Below are 17,788 nucleotides of genomic sequence, written 5' to 3'. Positions count from 1 at the left end.
AATAAATTAGGTCTCATGAATGAGAAATTGATCAAATGAAAGAAAGCCTGATTTGTAAAGGACAATTCAATATAGCATCATCTTTACTACCAATAATTTGACTCCCTCCACCAATAGGAACTTGCAAGTGACAACTATAGTTAGATACCAAAAATGGTTTGTAACAACCTTCCTTCTCAAGCATGTGGAATTTATATAAAAACGTTTTCATGATAGACCTTACGTATATAAAGTTGAATATCATAGACCTTATGCATATAAAATGTATATCAATATAAAAAGTTGTAGTAACTTGTCGATGATATTGAAAAGCAAAACATAAAGATAAATATGAGAAGAAATATAAGAAGCAACAAACCTCATTCTACCATTGATGTGTCCAAGGATGTGCCCATCATCCAAGCATTTGGACACACTAACACTGCAACTAGAATTAGGTCAAACGTGAAGAGGATATGCCACATGGACATACAATGAGACCATGGAAATACACATTAAGTAAGGATGCCACATTAACATTGTGAATATTAAACGTTATCATAAGTCATTGCACCTTTTTAATTGACTATATAAAAGTTGTGAACCAAGTCACATTCAAAAGATAAAAGTCAAACCTAATTTCTACCTTCTTGGTAGAGGTAGATGCAGTCTCTTTGTAGCTTTCTAGTATACGTAGTCTATTTGTAGCTTTCTATTATATGTAGTCTCTTTGTACCAACTTTTGTGCTATGTACTTCCCTAGAAAGCTGTAACCCTTCGCATAAATTGCTTCAATCTCAATCCGATGACCAAATTCAAGCATAGAAGCTAGCTCTTGCTTGTATTGTACATTACTCTGCAGAAGATTTTATAATTATGTGCACACATCGATTTGTAAATCAATATATTTATGAATATCTATCTATGCAACTAGATAAAAATATAAGATCTACAGATATAGACGTATTTAGATCAATAGATATAATTATCTATCTAGATATATGTAAAAGATAGAAATGCAGATGGATACAAAATGGAGACAAAATAGCAGCCTATATTCAACACTTTAGAATACAAAAAACTTGCCCCATGGATGGAAAATGGGGAAAATAGAAGCTTACATGCAGCATTTTAGAACACAATAAACTTGCCCCGAGTTGTCTATCTTTATTGGTGAGAGGCATTCGTGATTCAAGTGGTATTAACTGAATGTCTCCACTCCGCACTCCAAGCCATTTCACTTCACACACTAAACAATCATAACAGACGAAAATTTTCTTTAACATTTTAATGTTTCTCCCACTGCACATCGATTAATGCTTCTTACAGCTGAAATCCGTGTATATAAGATTCACATCCTACTAAATTTAACACACGATAAAAGAAAATTAATAAACGTGTTAAATACTAGTATCATATACCATAAAATAAAAACGTAGGATACAAAAGAAGAAAACGTATTCTGTATTTACTCTTTTCCTAAACGAGGGGGGGTTTTAATTCGTTAATGCGTTTGACGTCCTTGATACTAATGAAAATCCACGAAACGTTGAAATTTGGCAGCTCTAGAGAGAAAAGTTGTGTGGAGGCAATGGTTTACCTGAAAAACTACCAATTTATCCAAGTTTTTCTTTGTTTATCCAACTGTTCCCAGTCAACCCCAGAAAGAGAAAAAGGAGACGAAATAGCCATATGATTTTTCAGATAGTAAATATATTTGAGAGAAAAGAACCTCAAAAATCACCATACACACAAATAGCAAATATAATTTCTAGAGAGCAGAGCCGCTGAGGGCATTTTGGGTATTCAGGGGTTTTACGAGTGCTTTAATAAGTTTTAAATTTTGAACATAAAGCTATTGAAATGAAGTTAGATAATTTACCGTAATTTGGAGCTTCAAGTCCCATCCGTACACTCCCATATTTGTAGGTGCAAACTATTGCTAAGCCAGCTGGGTTCCTGCTTCAGGAAAATCAGCTCAAAAGCTACTATTTGATGAAACATTTTTGTCAGCCCATACTCCTTACTTTGACTCTGCAAACATCATCCGAGTAACAATGATGCATTACCAATCAACAAGAGCTACAATAGGTAATGATGGAAATGAGCAATTCAATCGGTGAAGCAGAACCCTGAGAACGTCAAACCATGACAATTTTTGTTCAGCATTCTTATTTAAAGAGAATGCAAGAGAAAAAGAAATAACAAGACATAACATGCAATACACACACATTTCTTGTATTACCTTTTATTGATCACCATAACGACTAATTAATCTTTAGTAGATGATTAGAAACATGAAAGAAATATCCTAATGTCTCTCAAACAACATAGTCATCACTTCTGTAACCTAAAAAATTACCATGGCTTATGTCAACTCATCATTGCCGCCATTTAACAAAAGAAATATATCTTTATACTTTTAAAGCTTCCTAAATCTAAATGGTATGAATATATGGAATCATGAATAACCAACACCAATCAGAGACAAGGTCAGAAGAAACATTTAGTGGTTTCAAGGTTTTGTTTTAGGGTTCTGATTTGTTTCAAAAATATTGTTTTTTGTGCCAGTTTTGAAAGATGTTTCACATAAAATGTTTATTGAGTGAAGGAAAAACAGATCCGTTTCATATGAAACATGTTTTTCATTACGCTGGAATGTAGGAAAAACAAAGGGCATCTTGGTCAGAAATAATGAAAGAAACGCACAAGCCAACAAGCTTTACCTGGATGCCAAATCTGGATATCCTTTTGCAGTGATGATGATGCAAGGAATGGAATGGAAAAACTTGTCTTCCTGCAACCTTTGGAAAATTGCATCCTGAAGTACAGACCAAGTCAGGTCACTTCAATAACAAACGATTTAATTTCACTTATTAATAAGACTTAGACATCTGCATTAGTGACCTTCTCAACCAAAAGAATGTATCTTGCATCAGATCGAAATCTCCAATTCTGTATACATTTCAAGTCTCCACTTATCACTTGACCAGATGGCCCCATGTTGGTACAATCCAAAGATTCGCCATAAGGCTCCTGAAGCAATTGAGTGGTTGCATCTTTAGAATAAAGCATCCCATTCGGTTCCCACTCTGTTTGCCTCTCTTTTCTGGAAGGTAATTCTTGAAATCTCTCATTTACATCAAAGCTTAGATAAATAATAAATCGTCAGCGCGCATATTATGGAAGAGTGTCAGTGTTCAACTGCTCAAATGATAAACTCAAGTTAATTGAGAGTATATCCATGTCTCTAGATCATATAAAATGAGCCTCACCTAAATTTTCAAAATTATTTATATCGAATTTTTTATGTTTCTATTCTGAACTACCTCTTGATATGGAGGTATCTCTGCCTCCACTTCAAACATTAAAGGTGCTTCTCCAACATTGGAAGAGGAAACTATACTAAAGTGGGGGTTTTTTCAAAACCCTGATATACATTATATGAACAACATCCAATATGACTTTTTCCCTGAAGCAGTATCTAGATTTTATGTTTACATTTAACAAAATAAATTGACTGCATGCTCCACAGACTTGTGTTGCATAAAATTTGTTGTTGGAAAATGGCTGTCTCAGATGAAGCCCTATGAAGAGTAATGCAATTCAATAACTATATTAACAATCCATTGAAGGATAAGTTTTTATTAAACCAATGCTGTATCATCTATGCATCATCAAAAGCTTATTTGTTTCAGTTATGTAACTGGGAATCTGGGGTGAAACCGAAACGGTATTGATTCCAATGACATTATATGACAATAAGGACTAGATGTTCCAACATGTCTAATGATACTGAATATGCTAAACTTGGCAAAAGTATAGACTAAGTTGATCCAAAGCAATGGAATGCTAGGATACTTTCTATAAATATCTCATTACTTCATTCACAAAGACTGAAGGAAACTTGGCTGATTAGGGAAGAAAGTTTCTCCAAAGGCTAGAAGCACTGCACCTTACCTGGATTAAAAGGCAGCCTGATATGGATCCTCTACTGGAGGCCAGAATTCCAAGACTAGTTCGACTACATTTGAGCAATGCCACAAGATCTGTGAGAGGTTCCACATATATTAACTTAAGAGTTAAAAACATACAACAAAACAATTTCTAGTCCAAAAGATGATCTTATGAGATAAAATCTAGTATTATCTTCACAATGGGTATGAATAGATAGAATAAATAAAAGAAAACCTTGTATGCTGTCATTGACTTGGCGTTGTGATTGGAAGTAATTAGGAGATTCAGATAAGAGTCGGTAGAAAATTTCTCTTTGTGTAGCTTGCTTTGCCTCTTGTAGAAGCTCATAGCATACTCTCAAAACCATCCAAACTGCTTCAAACGAGTCAGAAATTCTGTAATGAGAACTCCCTTTGCACTTACCTATGTGTGAAATTGTGCCTTTCATGTAAACAAATTGTCCTACATAATGATCCCTTTCTTAAAAACTTTAAAGATTATCTATCCATGAAAGATTTTAACAGAATCTCAAGCAGACTGGCGCCTTTCTTGAAATATTTCCAAGAAATTTTCATGAATATATTTTCACATATAAAGTTTTTAACGAATTTTCATACATAATGCTGTCTGTCCTCTTCACAGATTTAGGCACATCTGCACATGGTGCCTTTGTTGAAAGCTTTTCCGATTTTCATACATGACTTCAAATGGTGACATCTTGAAGGGTACAAGGAGATTTTCAAGTGGTCATAGAAAAAACCTACTTGATGATTTCCATGAATAGCAATGCCTTCCTTGAAAGATTGTACTGGATTTTCACACAGGATGGTGCTTTCCTTGAAGGAAATTTAACTCAAAATTGAGTTTATTCTTGCAAGCTTTTAATAGAGTTCCATAAAAAATCTTGCCTTTCTTGAAAGATTTTAGCAAAGCTCACAAGCTCATAGAAAATCACCGAGTTTTTAACATACATTGGTAGCTTTCTTGAAACTTCTCAAAAGATTTTCACATGAAATGGCTTGGTCAGAACATTTATAACAGATTGAATTCACAAATCATGGAAAACTACCTCTGAGATAAGCTTTTGCAAAATGCTTCTTGAGGAAAGGTCTTCTGAATGTGGAATGAGAGAGAAAGATTGTTTCATCTGCACCACAGAAGGATGGCTTTGCATGACAATTCTCTGAGGATCGGCACAGCTGAAACAAACAAGGTTTTCATTACCGTTAGCAGAGATATCATGAGGAAAGATAAAAGTGCAACACAGTCTAACAAAGAAATGACAGAGATGGCCATAGTTGAAACATCCAAGGTTTTCTTTTTCCTTAAAAAACAGCCATAAAGAAGTAAGAGGCAAAACAAGGTAATCTAAAAAAGAAAAAATGTTTGAAGAGAAATATATAGTACCAGTGATAGATCCGGTATGGACGGATTTTCAGCAGTGAGATTTGACAAAAACAGTATAATCAGAGACTGCATTCTGGATAGAACCTGCAGAAATTGGCAAAGAAACATAAAAGAATGTTTAACAATCTAGAATAATGGCAGGAAAATAAAGAAAGATCAGCTAGCTTTCTAAGAGTAAATAACCATTGATTCTGAGGATATTTCTTAAGAGACTATTAATCTTAATTCAGAAAAGGTTTGTCGAGTGAAAACCCATCCATGGACGCTAAAAATATCTATCTATCTGGTTCAAAATAAAATTCTTCAGTAAATTGATCCGATTCCAAAGAGATTTCTCGATTGAATAAATCAATTGATTCAGAAAAACTTTCTTCAGTGAATCTTTCAATGATTCCAAAGATGATTTCTTGGTTGGAGCTTTCAACTAATAATGCATTTCTTGAGTGAATCTTTTGATTCCTACGGGATTTCTTGAGTAAATGATTCATCTAAATTGGGAGAGATTTCTTGAGTGAATAATCTTTTGGTTCAGAATAGATTTCTCAATCGTCTTTTGATTCAGACGCACTTCCTTGAGTGGATTGTTTTTTTAGAAGATGACATATTTGAGTAGCAATATAAACTGATTCAAAGAAGATGATTCAGAAGAAATTTCTAGAGTGCGTGAATCGTTTGATTCAGGAGAGATTTCTATGAATCTTTTAATGCAGAAGAGATTTCTGAAGTACATGAATCTTTGATTCAAAAGAGATTGCTGAAGTGGATGTACTTTTTGATAAAGAAGAGATTTCTGGAGTGAATCGTCAATTCTCTGATTCAGAACATGAATTCTCTGAGAGAGTAATTATCTTTCTCACAATATGAATTCTCTGATATAATAATCATCAGAGTCAGACGATGATTTTCCCGAGTGAAGAATAATCACCTGATTCAAATGATATAATGAATCGTCTAGTTCAGGTAAGATAATTTATGTGAGCTAGCAGAGAATGAAGGAATGAATCATCTAATTCAAAAGAATAATATTTCTCTGACCGAACGTAAACGGACGGACGGTCGGATGGATCATCGTGTGGATATTCAAGGATGATGGTGATGATAATAACGACGATGAGATTTACTATCTTTCTTCATTACCTCCTCGGGGAAGCAGACATCGGCTGTGCAGGCGAGCTCCACTGCGTGAAACGAAGAAGGAGGAGGCACCGCCATAGCTTCGACCGACGGAGGCGAATCTTGTGGGCCGCTACTCACATGAAAGAAGCAAATTGCGGCGCGCAGGTGACAGAAAGAGTAGTGTAATAATAGTATATACATATACATACTGAGAAGTCAAGAACAGGAAAAGAAGAAAGGAAAGGCAGAGATAAATAAAAAAAGTGAAGCATTGTTCGGATTCGAACCCGAGACCTCTCTCTCTCTCTCTCTCTGTGTGTCTTTTTGCTTATATGTGCATATATGTGTCCATGGCCCATATACATGCATACATACATGCATACACACATGCATACACACATGATACATGCATACTTTTGCTTGGATTATATATGTGGTGTGGTGTGGTGAGGCAGAGAAAGGAAGAAGACTGAAGCTATGGAGGGGGCAACGCCCAACGAAATTGCAGGGTTTTGTGTGGGAGCTTTTCTGGTCGCAGCCACTGTCTCTGCTCCCAGAGTCGACCTCTTCATAGCCCAAGGCCAAAGAAGGTAAGCCTTCGATCAAGATTCCATTTCTCTCTCTCTCTCTCTCTCTCTCTCTTCAAAGATTGTAACCAGCGAGCGACAGAGAGATAACGGATAGATGGATGAAGTGAGAGAGAGAGAGAGAGAGAGAGAGAGAGAGAGAGAGAGAGAGAGATGTTTTATTCAGAGAGGCAGACAGAGATTATGCATTACTTGAAAGAGGAAGGTGGAGAATGATTTCTTTGTGCTCTATTTGCACCTTCAAATCATTCTTCAGCATGCTATCTTGCAGCTATGTGAAATTTCCAGATGTCTTGAACCCATCTAGATGAAAGTGAAAGGAAGTTTGCATTCGTAGCTTTCCCCATGGTCAGCATCCATTTCAGCGTTTCTGAGCATAGGCAAAGTGTTTCTGCATCCTTGCCATATTGAGAGGGGAAAAAAAACATGCTTTTCATTACCACCTTATACTTGAAAGCTTTCTGTGCATTCTGGGAAACATGCTGGTCATGTGTCTCTTTCGTCCTTCATGTATAATTATCCTGCATATAATTTCCATGCCATGTCCCTTGATAGTCTTCCATAGCCTTTCGGGTCTTTTTATGACCTAGTGTATCTTATCGAGCTCATAGTGCCATCAAATCGCCTTTTGACGATATTGTCTGAGAAATGAAATGTTATGCTAACATCTTCAAAAGGCCTAAGAGACCCATGAGACCAAAAGCTGCAGCCTTCTGGATCTTATAGTGTGGTAAAATCAATTTAATTAAATCAAACCCAAACTAGTTAGCTTGTCTATGTAACTGGGCTGTGATCATAGTACAATTATAATGGAAACATGGGTACAAGTAATGCAGATAAATACATTTATAGGAGAAATGGATTGCGATTGGAATTAGCCTATGAATTTTCTCATAGGATGATGCCATATGACATCAATATCCTCCATAATGAACCGCCTGGGGGATCTTATTCAATCTCTTGGAACGATACTATATAATATGATGCAAACTTAATCTTCTATGCAATAATCCACATATACGAGGAAAATAAATTGCTTGGTCAATCAACATCTCTAAATATGTAGATACACACACAGAGATACATACATATGTAGAGAGAGAGAGTGAGAGAGAGATAGTAACATCTACTGGAGGCTAAAATTGGCCAGAGCGAGAGGTCATAGCTAAGATGACTATGTCAATTGTTTGGAGACTGTGGGGTAGGTAGTTCAATAATAGGCGCTTTGGCTTATCCAGACATCAATAAAGAACTAAGATTTTAAGTCAATTGTGTGTAGTTTGATGCATGTGCTGACAAAGCTAGGATACCAAATAACTGATGTTTTTATAGGTCTCATTGAAGTCAACAAGGCTTAGGCCTATGAAGTGAGAAAGAAGGGTGTGATGATGATGTATCTATCAATCCCCTTTGCAACCCAGTAACATGAGCTATGGGGCCAATGAGATGTATAGTTGATGAATTTAATACAATTGCTGGAGGTCAAAGATGAGAATTGTGCGGAGCTGTTAAATGGTTTGATGTGTGAGAGAGAGAGAGTTGATGATGATGACAATGATGATAGTGATGATGATGATGGTAAATCTCTTTGCAGGAGCCTTGGTTTATGTGTGGCCTGTGGTGGCTTGCGTAGGGTTCACTGTTCAAAATGCAAAGGCAGGGGCAGAGTAATGCCTGGTTGGAACTTCATGAACATCCTACCCCAGCTCATGAATGCTGAAGAACTTAATCCTCAAAATTCCTCACCCTGTAAGTCTTGCACTGGTAAAGGTCATTTCCCTTGCACCTCTTGCTCTAACATGGAAGCAATATAGGGTTTCGCATAGATAGGATAGAATCCTCCAAATCCTTCTTTTTTGTTATTTCAAACTATGGTGTATACATATGTTGTATCAGTTGATCATGCAATATATGAAATGTAAAATATCTGTTCCCATTTTTTGTAATTGTGTCGAATCAGTTAATCTTGCAATGATGTATCAATAATTTTTTATTGCAATTATTACTATATGAGTTGTAAGAGACCCGTTTGTAACCTCACCTTATTTGTATTCATATGTTGTATCAATCGATATTACAATAATTTTCATTCATTTTTAGCACTATTTTTTCATTCACAAAGTTGCGGTGTTTAATGTATGAGCTGTAAGACCCTATTTGTAATATCACCCTATTTGTGTGGCTACATATGTTGTAAATTTATCTGGCAATGATTTATTGTTAAAAAACCATCTGCTACAAGTTCCATCCTTCAAAGTTGTGGTATGAGTACATCTGTTGTAAATTGATCTTGCAATGATTTATTGTTAAAAAACTATCTGTTACATTTACATCCTTAAATGTTGTGGTGGTTAATGAATAAGTTGTAAGAGACCCTTTTGTCACCTCACCCTATTTGTATACATGTTGTATGAGTTGCAGACTGCTATCACAAATATTTCCAACAATGTTAGTACAATGATCATCGAAAGTACAGGATGGGATGTAGTTCTTCATTGATCTTCATCCCCATGGACAACAACTTTCAAGAAACTGAAGGGCTACATGGGCTACTTTCAAGAAATTAAAGGAGAAGTTTATAAATGTACTGAATCTAATACAGCACAAATCATGTCCTTATAAAGCCTGTGCTTTGCAAATAATATCAACATTTTGTTAAGTTTACTTCCAAATGGGAAACTTGTAAATGTTTATGCAGAACTATGAATCATATTCCTCATTATTTCCCACTCAAATAATTATTTATATACTATGGATTTGCAAATGACATATTGACAATTCAATCAAACTCTATTTTAAACGAGAATAATCGAAGTCTATTTTTAAGTGAGAATCAGAGAATAATCGAACACTATTTTTTAAGTGAGAATTAAAGTATATCATTTACATAGAGGATCCTTCTGTAGGTTAGGCTGAGCATTAACTAGTTAAGCACCACTCATGCTTGTGTCTCCTTCATGTAAAGGAGGTAGAGAGGTAAAGTGTATCATTTTCATAGAGGATCCTTCTGTAGATTAGGCTGAGCATTAACTAGTTAAGTGCTTGTGTCTCCTTCATGTGAGGGAGGTAGAGAGATTTGGAAATGCTGTTTTCTAATGACAATATGTGCAAAGTAACCATATACCTGATCACTTAATGCATTAGGCTTATAAATTTACAGTCTAGCATTGTGATGTAATGAGGTCTCTTTCTTTATCTATTGGATCCAATACAGAATACTATTGCATTTTCATATATTTGTATAGGGGTATATGTGCATACATATCCATGAATATTACACATCTAATGCTCCAATAGATCCTTTCCCACCTTTTCAATTACTGTGAATGTACCAAAACTTCCATTTTTTCATCTCCCATGACCCATATATAATATGAAGCAATGAAATACAACTACACAATAAACACAATCACAAATAGCCTGTACAACTAGCCATACTTCTAGAGAAAGAGAAATGTTCAAGATTTACAGATCGCAGTAAAATAGATCATATTGAAATTGGACTTCGATCTCTCTTTCCAAGTGATGGTGGTGATGAATGGGACAGACGAAAGAACGTCAAAGAAGACTTCATTGAGTGACATTCTTTGGGTTAAGTCAAGTTACTACATACAAACTACTTCTGTTGATTTTTGCCATGTCTTTTTCAGCTTTTGTTAGGACTCTCAATACAGCCGCACCTACATCATGCAATAAAAATCAAGAATATGATTAGGATTCTCTAACATAAACTAATGTTGCAACAAAAACAAATACTAGATCTTGTAAAGTTAATTTCGTTATTTCTTACTCCAATTGTTGATATCAACACGAGGTTTGCAATGATAACCACTGCTGCCACTCCAAACAGCCAATCAGATACATTGGCATATGGATTTACCTTAAAAGGAGGACAAATAGGGCTTATTAGTCTTAAATTTATAGCATGAATTGGATCTATAACTCTGATTCTCTTTAATCTAAACTGACAACAACTCTTATATCTGCATGTTTTGTTAAAATTTATGTTTAGAAAAAAACACAAGCTGTTTCAAACTTAATATTTAACTGAAAGATCATGAATGGATCTGTAACTCTACTTCTCCTTAATCACATCACTTGAAATTTCCACTTCTAAAAAGTGATCCAATATGCATGTTTGGCGTTTTAAATCTTTTGCTAAGAAAAACTACAAATTGTTCAAAAAAAATATCTAGTGGAAAGAGAATGAATGGATCTAATATGTGTGCGTGTGTGAGGCATTTTGAAAATTTTATGGACTCGAGCTTATTAACATCTAGAATAATACCTGGGTTCTATACACACTGAATATGGCATATGAAACAAGTGGAAACGCGAGGAGAGATGGCGCTAGCCACCCAGGGGCCCTTGAGGCGGCTTCAGCTGCCTCAACTTGCCGTACCATCTCTTCAGCTCCAAAGGCATCCGATGAAGACCCAATCTGGAAAATCAATGCAGTTGCGAGAGCGAGTCCAGCAGAAAACCATGTGTCTTCATTGCCATTATCGATGCTCTATTTATAGTAAATGAAACAAAAAGATGAAGAAAAGGCAATCAATCCATAGAGAAATTCTTAAAGCCCATCATCAGTCCATGATCATTATGAGAAAGTTGAAACTGTATGAATATACACAGGCTTATATGCATGGAATTAATGACAAATTTTAACAGTCAAATCGGATAAGAGCTAAAAACAAAGTGGATTTGAAGGTTAAATAATTAGATTCAGATCTTCGAGAACAGTAAAAGTGGTTTTAATACCCAAAAAAATACATGACTTGAATTTTGGGCAGAAGTGGATTTAAAAGCAAAAACAGAAAAAGTTTAAAGATCAAAACAAGTGGACTTAAAGGTAAATAAACAAGTGGAATATTATGTCTCGCCTCTGTAACAAAATTATGATTTAAAGATCAAAATAAGTAGTTTTAAAGCTATTAAAAAATTTTACTGGTTTTAAAGATAGAAGTAAAAAGAAAAAACAAGAACAAAAACTACGCCTTACCGCTGCATCTATGGTTTTGTTGGTATTCTGCATAGAAAGCTTTGCTAAGGCACGAAGATCTAGCGCTTGTTTTTCCCAGTCCAGATCTTCACAATTCCTATTAAGAAAAGGAGCTTCTGCAATGAGTTCATCTCTATCGAATCTAAGCAACGGTTGCCATTGGATCCCAAGAATATTGTCTTCTTTGTTGAGAGAAAAAACCATAGCCATCACTCTGGAAACAGAGCATGATGATGATGATGATGGTGCTGGTGGTTTCATGAATGAATGTAAGGGTGAAAATGAAGATACTCTGTTATTGAACAGTTTTGATAGCTGTAAAGGATGACCTATGAATATTGAATGACATGGTTTCCTCATCATAATCAAATCACACCTCTCCGCCATAGCTTCTAAGCTTTAGATTCCTCTTCTTCTTCAATTGATAACCCTCTCTCGCCCCTTCTCAGTGGTCCTCTGTTCTCTATGGTGATTATGGATGAATGGTAATGGAAAAGCTTGAGATATGTATATATATATATAAATACATACATATATATTTGTCTAGATAAAGAGGGATAATATTACTTTCACATTATGTATACATAATGTAAATACATGTCCATCACATTCATACATATACATGTGTATATGCATATGCATATGTATACATGTACATGTGAATATGCATATGTATATGTATACATGTACATGTACATATGCATATTGTACATATGCATATGTACATGTACATGTACATCACATTCATACATATACATGTATATGCATATGCATATGTACATGTGTGTTCATAGTGAATATACACTTGTGAAATGTACATCACATTCATACATATACATGTATATGCATATGCATATGTACATGTGTGTTCAAAGTGAATATTCGCACTTGGTCCTACGTTTCTTTGTTATGGTCGTGAGCATAAATGTTTTAACCCTTGAGAAGTTTGGCCTACCCGTGGGCTTTCAGGCCTCATCCCATTGACCATACATATATATTTGGGAGCCTCTTTATCTCTATGTGTAATGTTGGCTTTGCTCTCTATGTATGCATACTTAACAAATGGAGATCAAGAGAAGATTGAGTCGTGGTCACGAAAAGCTAAAAACATATGCAAGAAGATATACCCATACATAGGCCGTGTTATCCTTATCTCACACTTTTGGGTCATGGGTCATAAAAAGCTAAAGACATATGCAAGAAGATATACCCATACGTGGGCCATGTTATACTTATCTCACACTTTTCGCAAGTTTTGTTCAAATACAAACATGTATATCTTCCTTTCTTCTCCCATGGAAATCCTTAATGCCTTAACAATAAAGAGTCCCTAACTCTTTTGACGAAAAACAAAAAGTTCCGAGTTTTAAACCTTCTCAAATAAAAAAATATCTTCATTCCATAACTCTTATGAGAGAAAATATCTTTGGTTTCTTACCTTTTCCCAATGGGAAACGTCACCTATTTCTTACCTTCCACTAGTGTAAACCTTACCTTTTCTCTGAAGTTGTCATCTCTTCACATCTCGACTACAATTTTCCATACAACATCTTTGTATATAGAATTTGTCTCATATACCAATTTTGTCTTTCAATCACATAACTATAGCTTAATAAGGAATGCCAATAAGCATGAAGTTACTTGATGCATTTCAATAGAACCAAATATAAGAACATGTACATGCATACTAATGCATTATTTAAGAAATAAAATGGCCCATGTTAATTGACAATTTCTCAAAACCCAAGAGAAAGGACATACTTGTGGCAAAAATTGGGAGAAATGTAAAGGAAAAATTTGTTGACAATTATGGACTTTGGTGTACATAGTAATAACCTATTTACGCAATCAAATTTGAGGGAGATAAAATTGATGTGTTATGTTTTCTTTTATATATGCAATCCTTCCTTAAGTTACCATTGTGTGGATGTATGAGGGCTTAAGAAATTGGCCATTTGCAATCCAAGGGAACTTCAAGGTATGTAGTATGAAGCCTTCATATTCCCTAATCGACTAGAAATGAGATATTCTCTAAGCCTACTTGGAAAGAGATTGAAAATGTCCAATTTCATCATGATAGGATACAAACATCGTACATGCTCCTACTTTTTAAGACCATGGCTCTTCCCATTTACATGACAACACATGTGGAAGGTTGGGAGCAACAATGAGTTTTTAATGAAGACTTTAACTTCCATGAATAACATAGGGAGCAAAATAAGATCAAACCCAAAATGTGAAGTTCCAAAATTGATGTAATAAATGAAGAAGTAACACACATATGTTAGAGTTAACTTATTTGTTCACAATCCAGAGAACCACTTCCACGCAACTTTGCTTCCATTCTATTCAACAAGACATAGTGTTGTGACACAAACAAGGAGACCCTTCAACTATACATGTGTAGCCTTGATCAAGCTCACAAGTTTGGTATTATCTGTTGGCGAACCAATGCAATAAAAGTGATGCTTTTAGATGGGAAGCAAAACTAATGTTGTTCAATGCCATGGTACTCAAGTATTTCTTTATGGGGTGGCACCATCTCTACTAATGCATGGAATGAGATTGAGAAAATTCAAAAGATGTTTTTAAGGAGGCAATTAGGAGTTAAATGCATGTATCTCACGCGTACCATTTGGTACACCCCCTGATAGACTATGTACTGCTAATAAAACATGACTTCGTGTGAGTTGTAGCCTTCGGGCGAGCCAAAGATAAAAAAAATACTAAAGTAGTATAAACAAATAAGAAAAATTTGGAGTTAAATGCACTACCTCTTACCAAGTTATGCTCTTGGAAATAGACGCTCGGCCCATAGAGATATTGGCACTCCAAAGAGTATATAGATACGTTACAAAAGTCAAGAATATGCCGAATCATTGATTACCATATCTTGCTTGGAATGTTGGATGTAAGCTACAAAAGAATCATAAGAGTAAAATTGTCTCATCCAATTGCGTTGTTGACATAAGAAAATGGTTCAAAAGATCGGGCGTGGATGATCTTTTAGAGCTTTTGGGCGATGTTATGCATTATGTAATGATTGAGGAAAGGTTGGTGGAATCATTAAGGATGAAATGGGAAGATGCTAAGAGGACAAGCTAGAATATTACATTGCAAATGTCAACCCTAAATGTTGGTCTCGATTGTATCCAACCTTATCTCATTACCAATATGAGTAGAGATGCTCATAGAGCCCTCACACTACTTCACACTCAATCTCACAAGTTAGGTATTAAAGTTGCATCATGGTATCAAAATGTAACAAATTTGAGGGCATGTAAAGTATGCAATGAAGGCATGGTAGACGATGAATGTCACTTGCTCTTCAAGTGGTCGGCATATAGTGCAATTCATTCAAGATATGATGATATATATTAAGAGGGAGTGAAAAATTAAGTGTCATACTTAAGACACCGCCTAGAAGGTTGAGCTCATATGTGCATGCCTTATTCACGCATAGAGACATTGTGAATACCCCTTTTTAGGAAGGAGACACATATCAAGAACACATGTATAGTTTGGTCCCATAGGTCAAAATTGACCTCTTTATGGGTGATTCTAATACTAATTCTAATCGTTTGCTTTTTACATGCTCTACATCTAGTGCAATTCGTGATAGCCATGATGATATATTAACAGGGGGTGATGACTTGAGTATCATACTAAAGAGGACACCCATAAGGTTGAGCTCATATGTGTATGCCTTATTCGCACACCGAGAGTTGGTACTTCAAAGTATGAAATTCCTTCCTAGGAAGGAGACACACATCAAGATAACTTTTGTACTGAGGTCCTATGGGTCAACATTGGTCTCTCTATGGACGCTAAAAAATCTATCTATCTATCTACCACCTTCTATTCATCCGAGCTTCCTCCTACATTTTCAATAATGACTTATCCCGACAAATATTTCTCTCTTAGAGATCATCTACACTCTCTATACAATGTTCATTAGTACAATTTTTGAATGCCGATATTAATCTACACAATAATCAAGACAAAAATCTTGAGCCCATTGGGGTGTTGGTCAATAAGCATCTAAGCTTAATTGGATGTCTAATTGTAAATGTTGAAAAAGAGTGGTATTAAAAAACATTTTTGAGTATTTGATTGATACGGTATAACATATTGAGCAACATGATTTTTCTGAAATGATTCTGCTCCAATTATCTAATTAAGTGTAAGATTGCAAGAGGGTCCTTGACCAATGGATCACTGATGCACAACTATTATGTCAATGTATTTGTCATTGCATATGATTTTGTCTAAGGATAGGCAAACCTCTAGGGGTGCAAGCATTGGCATAGTCTTGACAATTTAATGTTTACGAATGTAAGGCACCAAGAAACACATAATATTTATACAACCTTTTTAACATGCATTGTCTTGAGTGATTGCTATATGCAATTATACCACACTAAAACCTAGAAAGACCGTAGTGAGCCAAACACAACCACAAGGTAGCCTAGAAGAATAGCAACAATTTATGCCTAGAAAATGTGTGAATGTCTAGATGAGGAATGTACCTTTCATGCTAAATTTTGTACCCACTACAATTTTTTCCGGATGAAATCAACATAAAATTGGCAAGATGGACAATTCTTTATGTTACTAGCTTTGTTAAAACTAATTTGGCTATCATCAAACCATGTGTGTAGAGAAAAAAAGTGGGTACAGGGTTCACATCAACTATGTCTTTAACTACTAAATACATTTCCTACTTATCCACGAATGCATTATTTTATTGTGCATATAGAATTTGGTAGTGGTGCTTGGCTTTGATGCCATTTATAAAGTCAACAACAATGGGATCAAACAAACATGGTATTGTACTTTTGTGACGTGGAAGCTTGACAATTTCGTGTCAATTTTTCATGTGGGCCTGGTAATGGATCTGTTAATTTCCTCCTATATTATCCATATATTGGATGGATTGGTTATATAAGTGCAATTCATGGAGGCAAAGTAAATCATAATCAAATATAAAGTAAATCTACTTTACATTCTGGTGTGGAAAAGAATGTGCATAGAATTTTCAAAATCAAATTCCGGCTTAGAACTTTTCCCCATGGAGCCATGTGATCTATGGAACCAACAATCCTTATAAACCAATCTCCCCCAAAGTATGAAGGTGGTGATTTTAAAATCATAGAGTAGAAAGATAAAGGTAAATTTGGAATGAAAACTAAGCTTGCTTCATAATTTCATTATTTAAAATTTCCATGTGTTTAGTTAATTGGTCAAACAGATGAGCAAAATGCATTGCAAATATCATCATGAATGATTAAGTCCTTAGGTAGGAGTTTTCGAAAGCTTGTACAACCTCATAAGAATTCTATAATCATGCATGTGGAAAAGAGAGAGAGGTATATTCTTTCAAGAGCATTCATCATTCATCATACAAGTAGATAAGGATCAAAGGGCATATTGGTCATTTGGTCAATGAGATTAAATCATCACATGAATTTTGTCCATTATTTCTTGTCATGGTCCATTGAATTAGTCTATACAAGATTTAACATACATCAATTCACTACAATATAATCACCAAATGTCTACATTGCAACAGCCAAAGTCAAACAAACTAGACTTTCTTCAACCTATTTGCCCATGTTTATAGTCATTGTGTTGATTTACAAAATTTGCAAGGGAGGAGATTGCTCTGGAGTGAAGACCTGATAATGCATTGGGTTGGTCACATGCAAGATTGTCCTAGATGTCACTATTGTCTTATGTC

General features: G+C 35.2%; 3 protein-coding genes across 4 annotated transcripts; 1 reads left to right on the top strand and 2 right to left on the bottom strand.

Moving 5' to 3' along the window:
* Positions 1-525: 525 nt before the first annotated feature.
* Positions 526-6,571, bottom strand: SPO11-2 (sporulation 11-2). Of its 2 annotated transcripts, none has more exons than XM_087322848.1 (11): positions 6,481-6,571; positions 5,344-5,427; positions 5,006-5,135; positions 4,171-4,359; positions 3,940-4,028; positions 2,887-3,015; positions 2,706-2,800; positions 2,049-2,111; positions 1,862-1,938; positions 1,101-1,228; positions 526-835 (listed from the first exon to the last, which is right to left on the bottom strand). In XM_087322848.1, the coding sequence occupies exons 1-11, from the start codon at positions 6,553-6,555 to the stop codon at positions 695-697; spliced, it is 1,200 nt and encodes a 399-aa protein (XP_087178974.1). In that variant the 5' UTR covers positions 6,556-6,571; the 3' UTR covers positions 526-694. The 2 variants fall into 2 exon arrangements, with proteins under 2 accessions (XP_087178974.1, XP_087178975.1); XM_087322849.1 differs by having other exon boundaries at positions 4,171-4,308.
* Positions 6,572-6,913: 342 nt separating this feature from the next.
* On the top strand, positions 6,914-8,986 carry LOC147861423 (chaperone). The gene is made up of 2 exons (XM_087322275.1): positions 6,914-7,049; positions 8,641-8,986. The coding sequence occupies exons 1-2, from the start codon at positions 6,937-6,939 to the stop codon at positions 8,858-8,860; spliced, it is 333 nt and encodes a 110-aa protein (XP_087178401.1). The 5' UTR covers positions 6,914-6,936; the 3' UTR covers positions 8,861-8,986.
* A 1,476-nt stretch (positions 8,987-10,462) lies between these two features.
* On the bottom strand, positions 10,463-12,542 carry LOC147861422 (uncharacterized). Its single transcript, XM_087322274.1, has 4 exons — positions 12,049-12,542; positions 11,335-11,559; positions 10,837-10,926; positions 10,463-10,726 (listed from the first exon to the last, which is right to left on the bottom strand). Exons 1-4 carry the CDS (start codon positions 12,433-12,435, stop codon positions 10,712-10,714), a joined length of 717 nt encoding a protein of 238 aa, XP_087178400.1. The 5' UTR covers positions 12,436-12,542; the 3' UTR covers positions 10,463-10,711.
* Positions 12,543-17,788: the final 5,246 nt, after the last annotated feature.

This window comes from Azolla caroliniana, unplaced genomic scaffold (assembly GCF_043228905.1).
Source record: "Azolla caroliniana isolate FFs.n. ecotype wild unplaced genomic scaffold, voAzoCaro1.0.p SCAF_7, whole genome shotgun sequence".
In the NCBI taxonomy this organism is placed as follows: domain Eukaryota; kingdom Viridiplantae; phylum Streptophyta; class Polypodiopsida; order Salviniales; family Salviniaceae; genus Azolla; species Azolla caroliniana.
This window is presented reverse-complemented; position numbering and strand designations above follow the sequence as displayed.

Bases quoted from the DNA above. Each gene is read 5' to 3' on its own strand.
- SPO11-2 (XM_087322848.1), bottom strand. From the start codon at position 6,555: ATGGCGGTGCCTCCTCCTTCTTCGTTTCACGCAGTGGAGCTCGCCTGC. The intron at 2,801-2,886 runs GTCACTAATGCA...TCTGTACTTCAG, and splicing joins ACATTCTTTTGGTTGAGAAG to GATGCAATTTTCCAAAGGTT. The intron at 1,939-2,048 runs GTAATGCATCAT...TTCCTGAAGCAG, and splicing joins ATTGTAGCTCTTGTTGATTG to GAACCCAGCTGGCTTAGCAA.
- LOC147861423 (XM_087322275.1), top strand. From the start codon at position 6,937: ATGGAGGGGGCAACGCCCAACGAAATTGCAGGGTTTTGTGTGGGAGCT. The intron at 7,050-8,640 runs GTAAGCCTTCGA...ATCTCTTTGCAG, and splicing joins ATAGCCCAAGGCCAAAGAAG to GAGCCTTGGTTTATGTGTGG.
- LOC147861422 (XM_087322274.1), bottom strand. From the start codon at position 12,435: ATGGCGGAGAGGTGTGATTTGATTATGATGAGGAAACCATGTCATTCA. The intron at 11,560-12,048 runs GTAAGGCGTAGT...TACTATAAATAG, and splicing joins ACAAAACCATAGATGCAGCG to AGCATCGATAATGGCAATGA. The intron at 10,927-11,334 runs GTATTATTCTAG...CCTCCTTTTAAG, and splicing joins TCAGTGTGTATAGAACCCAG to GTAAATCCATATGCCAATGT.